Raw genomic sequence first — 7,718 nt, 5'->3', positions numbered from 1 at the left:
GCGAAATATCTCGACTCCGCTCTTTAAATCCATGCAGAATGTGCGTATCGTATGAAGTATTCTTTATTTTCTCAATATTGACACATGTAGGCCTGTACCTATACGTGATATTGACTTTGACACCACAAAATATTTCAGTCCTATGTTGAAAACAAGTCGCGTAAGGCGAAAATACATTTAGTCAAGTAGCTGTCAAACTCACAGAATGAAACTGAACGCAATGCAATTTTTCAGCAAGACCGTATTCTCGTAGCATCGTCAGTCCACCGCTCATGGCGAAGGCAGTGAAATTGACAAGAAGAGCGGGGTAGTAGTTGCGCTGAGAAGGATAGCACGCTTTTCTGTACCTCTCTTCGTTTTCCCTTTCTGAGCGTGTTTTTAATCCAAACATATCATATCTATATGTTTTTGGAATCAGGAACCGACAAGGAATAAGATGAAAGTGTTTTTAAATAGATTTCGAAAAAGCAATATTTATAAGAAATGCAATACCGAAGTCCGGGCTTCGTCGAAGATTAATTGACCAAAATTTCAACCAATTTGGTTGAAAAATGAGAGCGTGACAGTGCCACCTCAACTTTCACGAAAAGCCGGATATGACGTCATCAAAGACATTTATCAAAAAAATGAAAAAAAAAACGTCTGGGGATATCATACCCAGGAACTCTCATGTCAAATTTCATAAAGATCGGTCCAGTAGTTTAGTCTGAATCGCTCTACACACACACACACACACACACACACACACACACACACACACACACACACACACACACAGACAGACACACAGACAGAAACACACACATACACCACGACCCTCGTCTCGATTCCCCAAAACTTGACTAAATGTAAAAAGTAGTCCATCTGTAAACTCTGAATATGCAGATGACCTCTATAAATTATTCAATTGTACTCTGAAATCAAAGACAATGACCAATGACAGTTGAGATCGAAACTCGGTTGTGATGGAATATTCAGAATAATCACCTCCTCAGTTAACAGAGACAAAGAGGCAGGTCATGGGATAAATGGCCAGAATTATTTCCACAGGTTGTGTCAGCGTTCAGTCGAGTTATAGAAATGAAGGGAGACCAAAATCCCGTGAGACTGAGGTAGTGCGTGCAAACCGTGAAAAGAATGAATGTGTGAAATGAATTTAGTTGTGAACATGAGAATGGAAGTAGCTTCATCAGGATTGTGAGAAGCCTGTACAGAGATATTATGAATGGCAGTTGCAAAGAGAGAATAGGTTATATAAATGAGTTATATAATAATACGATTTATAATGTTGTTGTTGTCATATGTCCGTGTCTCTGTGTGGGTGAATGAACTAGAAACAGACTTCTCCTCTACGTCCATTCAAATGTGACTCATTAATGGTTCTCTTAATAATCAGGGTTCCCGTGTGCATTCCCAGTCGAGTGGCCATCCAGTCTCCATATACGTTGACTGCGATTGCGAGACCCGAGCTGACTGAAACTTGCAGTGATGGGACAGAGGAATCAGGAGAGAGAACCCTCCAACCAGATTGGCAATGACCCTCCTCTAAACCGGTAACTCGTATCCACTATTCCCCCCCCCCCCCCCTGATCCCTCCTTCTCCATCACCCCATGAGTGACACTTACAGCTGGCCGACGCAAACTTGAGTAGTCAGGACTACTTGTTTGAATTTTGTGATCTTATCTATATAATCGTGTCACATCAATATATTTTACTTTCCTAAATGTTGTGTAAAATGTAACTCGAGACAGGCAGATGTGGAAAAAGCTGAAATAGAAGCGAAAGAAAAAGCTAACTCGAGACAGGCAGATGTGGAAAAAGCTTAAATAGAAGCGAAAGAAAGAGCTAACTCGAGACAGCCAAACGTGAAAATGGTGAAATAAAAGCGAAATAAAGATCTAACTCCAGACAGGCAGATGTGGAAAAGGCTGAAATAGAAGAGAAAGAAAGAGCTAACTCGAGACAGGCAGATGTGGAAAAAGCTTAAATAGAAGCGAAAGAAAGAGCTAACTCGAGAGAGGCAGATGTGGAAAAAGCTGAAATAGAAACGAAAGAAAGAGCTAACTCGAGACAGGCAGATGTGGAAAAAGCTGAAATAGAAGCGAAAGAAAGAGCTAACTCCAGACAGGCAGATGTGGAAAAGGCTGAAATAGAAGCGAAAGAAAGAGCTAACTCCAGACAGGCAGATGTGGAAAAGGCTAAAATAGAAGCGAAAGAAAGAGCTAACTCGAGACAGGCAGATGTGGAACAAGCTGAAATAGAAGCGAAAGAAAGAGCTAACCCGAGACAGGCAGATGTGGAAAAAGCTGAAATAGAAGCGAAAGAAAGAGCTAACTCGAGACAGGCAGATGTGGACAAAGCTGAAATAGAAACAAAAGAAAGAGCTAACTCGAGAGAGGCAGATGTGGAAAAAGCTGAAATAGAAACGAAAGAAAGAGCTAACTCGAGACAGGCAGATGTGGAAAAAGCTGAAATAGAAGCGAAAGAAAAAGCTAACTCGAGACAGACTGACGTGGAAAAAGATGAAATAGAAGCGAAAGAAAGAGCTAACTCGAGACAGGCAGTTGTGGAAAAAGGTGAAATAGAAGCCAAAGAAAGAGCTAACTCGACACAGGCAGACGTGGAAAAAGCTGAAAGAGAAGCGAAAGAAAGAGCTAACTCGAGACAGGCAGATGTGGAAAAATCTGAAATAGAAGCGAAAAAAAGAGCTAACTCGAGACAGGCAGATGTGGAAAAAGCTGAAATAGAAGCGAAAGAAAGAGATAAGTCGAGACAGGCAGACGTGGTAAAAGCTAAAATAGAAGCGAAAGAAAGAGCTAACTCGAGACAGGCAGACGTGGTAAAAGCTGAAATAGAAGCGAAAGAAAGAGCTAACTCGAGACAGGCAGACGTGGTAAAAGCTGAAATAGAAGCGAAAGAAAGAGCTAACTCGAGACAGGCAGACGTGGTAAAAGCTGAAATAGAAGCAAAAGAATCAGAAAGAGCAAAAGCTTTTGAAGCTGAGGAAGCTGAGAAGAAGAGAATATTCTGTTTAGAAGACAGCACTTGTATAAGAAAACACAAGGTACACACAACACAATTTACAGAAAACACAAGGGAACACAACATAAGGTACACACTACACAAGGTACAGACAACGCAAGGTACATGAGAGAAAAAGTGTGCCTGAAGCAACACCAGGCCCAATAATTGCGGAGGGCACCGGTACATTTCACGCATCTATTCTTAACGTAATTTTGTAAAATATTAAACTTAGACATACATCTAACATACTATTGAAGACGTTAATTTTAGCAATAGAGAAAAGGTTATATACACATACCCCTTGGCCTTAATGCGTCACTCCCGTTCGTCTCGTCTGTAAAACGATACATGTAAAAGTTACACCTCCGTCCATCCATGCTATATATCTTTCCTGGCAAAATTGTATAGGCATAGATAAAAATGTCCACCAAAATACCCGTGTGACTTGGAATAATAGGCCGTGAAAAGTAGGATATGCGCCGAAATGGCTGCGATCTTCTGGCCGATGTGAATGCGTGATGTATTGTGTAAAAACAAAATCCATCTCACACGGCATAAATAAATCCCTGCGCCTTGAATATGTGCGCGATATAAATTGCATAAAAAAATGTGTTTACAAAATAAAAAATACAAAAAATAAATCCCTGCGCTTAGAACTGTACCCACGGAATACGCGCGATATAAGCCTCATATTGATTGATTGATTGATTGATATGTCAAAGCAGCACCGCCCTGATATGGCCCTTCGTGGTCGGCTGGGCGTTAAGCAAACAAACAAACAAACAACAAATGGTATTGCTATATGCTATGAACGATGAAGACTAGCAACCGAGAGAGATGAGGCATCAAGTTTCTTGCCTTTTAGCCTCTTATGTTGCATATATGTCATTATTTTTTTAATCTCCTGATAACTGACCAGAAAGGTACAAACATCGATTCTGCAACTACCTCGTAAACTTCTCGATAGCTAATACAGTACACCAGAACTTGATACAGTATGCAACACTCAAAGGCTTGATTACCTGTTGCATTGAAACGCCAGAAGGAATTAAAAGACCATATGTAACTGAGAGGAACGAACCGATGTATTCAAGTTCAGAACGAAACAGTTTCTGCCTCAGACTCAGAGCCTGTATCTCATGCTATGGAGCCACTAGAAAAGAAATGTCTGGCGTAGTTTGACCCAACAGACAGAGAAGTCAAGGGGGGTAATCTATCGACAGCAGTTGTATTGCTGATTTGTATTTGATCTTACAAACCATTCTTATTAACTTGTATAAATAGTTTATCGCTTCAGTAAACACTCATCTATTTTGAAGATAACGTTATTTTTAATAACAACACATGAAAAAAATCGCAATTTAATATTTTACGCAAATTTTACTAATCCGCAAACAATTTTGCATGAACAAGTGTTATGTTAGGGAGAGAGTACGAGTGCGTAGTTAGACATATTTTGAGTGGAGTAGCAGAAATGATTTAGCCTTGTACACATTATGTTATTGAACTGCTTAGCGGAGATTTCCAGATCAATCATACGGCGGTGAAAGACTGGTCACTAGTACGGTCTATACATACAAAATATAAAAATAAACAAACAAACCAACACAAAAAAGGTTTGTGTTGCACGTAGGATCAAGTATTTAATTGAATAGAAAAGGCAACATCGGAATAAAAACAAATCTCGTGGTTCTCTTGTATGAAAAAATATTGTGGAGTAGGCTACTTTCTATTCTACTGCTCTAAATTAGCAAGAGGCAAGCTTTACAATGCTATTCACACCAGGATGCAAAGCATTCAGTGCTAAAGCTCTCAAATCAAAATAGTTACAAGACAAAACACACTTCTTGGGGCTACAAGAAATGTTAATATTTTTAAGCACACAATTGGACACATGTTTGTAAAACAATTTTTATTGCCTCCCTTCAATAAAACTTATTAAAAAAAATATTCTGAGAAAAAAAGTTATATTTAAAAGCAATGCTATCTAGAAATAGGTAGACAACCCGTGTAGATACCTTTATTCTTAAGACATTTTATTTTTGGAGGATGTCACTATGCAATTTTACAGATTTAAAAAAAAAGCTTCAGATGATCTCCCTTGAACAAACACTTCTTGTTACAATTTGTTTTTACTATGTGTTAGTTTTAAGGGTATACAGAATGAAACTGAACGCAATGCAATTTTTCAGCAAGACCGTATACTCGTAGCATCGTCAGTCCACCGCTCATGGCGAAGGCAGTGAAATTGACAAGAAGAGCGGGGTAGTAGTTGCGCTGAGAAGGATAGCACGCTTTTCTGTACCTCTCTTCGTTTTCCCTTTCTGAGCGTGTTTTTAATCCAAACATATCATATCTATATGTTTTTGGAATCAGGAACCGACAAGGAATAAGATGAAAGTGTTTTTAAATTGATTTCGAAAAAGCAATATTTATAAGAAATGCAATACCGAAGTCCGGGCTTCGTCGAAGATTAATTGACCAAAATTTCAACCAATTTGGTTGAAAAATGAGAGCGTGACAGTGCCACCTCAACTTTCACGAAAAGCCGGATATGACGTCATCAAAGACATTTATCAAAAAAATACAAAATAAAAAACGTCTGGGGATATCATACCCAGGAACTCTCATGTCAAATTTCATAAAGATCAGTCCAGTAGTTTAGTCTGAATCGCTCTACACACACACACACACACACACACACACACACACACACACACACACACACACACACACACACACACACAGACAGACAGACAGACAGACAGAAACACACACATACACCACGACCCTCGTCTCGATTCCCCCCTCTACGTTAAAACATTTAGTCAAAACTTGACTAAATGTAAAAAGTAGTCCATCTGTAAACTCTGAATATGCAGATGACCTCTATAAATTATTCAATTGTACTCTGAAATCAAAGACAATGACCAATGACAGTTGAGATCGAAACTCGGTTGTGATGGAATATTCAGAATAATCACCTCCTCAGTTAACAGAGACAAAGAGGCAGGTCATGGGATAAATGGCCAGAATTATTTCCACAGGTTGTGTCAGCGTTCAGTCGAGTTATAGAAATGAAGGGAGACCAAAATCCCGTGAGACTGAGGTAGTGCGTGCAAACCGTGAAAAGAATGAATGTGTGAAATGAATTTAGTTGTGAACATGAGAATGGAAGTAGCTTCATCAGGATTGTGAGAAGCCTGTACAGAGATATTATGAATGGCAGTTGCAAAGAGAGAATAGGTTATATAAATGAGTAATATAATAATACGATTTATAATGTTGTTGTTGTCATATGTCCGTGTCTCTGTGTGGGTGAATGAACTAGAAACAGACTTCTCCTCTACGTCCATTCAAATGTGACTCATTAATGGTTCTCTTAATAATCAGGGTTCCCGTGTGCATTCCCAGTCGAGTGGCCATCCAGTCTCCATATACGTTGACTGCGATTGCGAGACCCGAGCTGACTGAAACTTGCAGTGATGGGACAGAGGAATCAGGAGAGAGAACCCTCCAACCAGATTGGCAATGACCCTCCTCTAAACCGGTAACTCGTATCCACTATTCCACACCCCCCCCCCCCCTGATCCCTCCTTCTCCATCACCCCATGAGTGACACTTACAGCTGGCCGACGCAAACTTGAGTAGTCAGGACTACTTGTTTGAATTTTGTGATCTTATCTATATAATCGTGTCACATCAATATATTTTACTTTCCTAAATGTTGTGTAAAATGTAACTCGAGACAGGCAGATGTGGAAAAAGCTGAAATAGAAGCGAAAGAAAAAGCTAACTCGAGACAGGCAGATGTGGAAAAAGCCTAAATAAGCTAATCACAAAAAGTTAAGGATCACTTGCACACACATTCATAACTTTCCAAATAAGAAAGCCAATGCGTTGGTATTTGGCAAACGTTTAGTTCAATGCTTTAGTGATAACGATACAACATTTCCTTCAATTTCGAGCAATCGTTTGGTCTGTACATTTTATCAAAGTGTGTACGTATCGAAATTTAATTTCACAAAGTCGTTGAAATCACAAGACATGGCATTCAGATGCTCCCAAAAGTTCAGTAATGCGTGTAATCGCCCTGGCTGTTCTGGCACTCGACGCAGCGAGTCCTCATAGAGTTGACCAGGGTGGTGAAGATCCTCTGTGGAAGCGCCTGCCACTCAGCCTGCAGCATCTGGTAGAGGTGCTGGACATCCCTGGGAGGGGGGTGGTTGCTCCTCACTTGGCGATCCAACTCATCCCAGACGTTCTCAATCGGATTGAGATCGGGACTGCATGCTGGCCATTCCATTCTGTTGACTCCAGACTGCTGCAGGACGTCGTTGACCACCCTTGCCCTGTGGGGGCGAGTGTTGTCATCCTGGTAGACAGCCTGCGGTCCCATCTGCTGCAGTGTAGGCACAGCCAGCGGTCGAAGGATCTCATCCCGGTATCGGAGGCCAGTCAGGTTACCCTGTCCATAAAACAAGGGTGTTCTGTGGTGAAGGCTGAAGCCCCCCAGACCATTACAGAACCTCCACCAAAGGCCACCTTTTCTTGGACAGTGGCGACAATGTAGCGTTCCCCTTGGCGTCTCCAGACCCTCAGCCGGTCGTCGTTGTGGTTCAGGGTGAAGCGTGATTCATCACTGAACAGGACCTGGGACCATTGCTGACGTGTCCACCTCACGTGATGTCTT

The 7,718-nt window shown here is 40.9% G+C and overlaps 1 protein-coding gene across 2 annotated transcripts in view; it reads right to left on the bottom strand.

Annotated features, from left to right (window-relative positions):
- The window catches only part of LOC138973754 (uncharacterized), a 279,057-nt gene that overhangs the window by 66,026 nt on the left and 205,313 nt on the right, over positions 1–7,718 (bottom strand). For both annotated transcript variants that reach the window (XM_070346471.1, XM_070346472.1), the window contains exon 7: positions 3,324–3,359. In XM_070346471.1, coding sequence (XP_070202572.1) covers positions 3,324–3,359 — 36 coding nt within the window. The remainder of the gene's footprint in view (positions 1–3,323; positions 3,360–7,718) is intronic.

Source organism: Littorina saxatilis, linkage group LG8 (assembly GCF_037325665.1).
Source record: "Littorina saxatilis isolate snail1 linkage group LG8, US_GU_Lsax_2.0, whole genome shotgun sequence".
NCBI lineage: Eukaryota > Metazoa > Mollusca > Gastropoda > Littorinimorpha > Littorinidae > Littorina > Littorina saxatilis.
The sequence above is the reverse complement of the archived record's forward strand: the minus strand, read 5'-3'. Positions and strand labels throughout refer to the sequence as shown.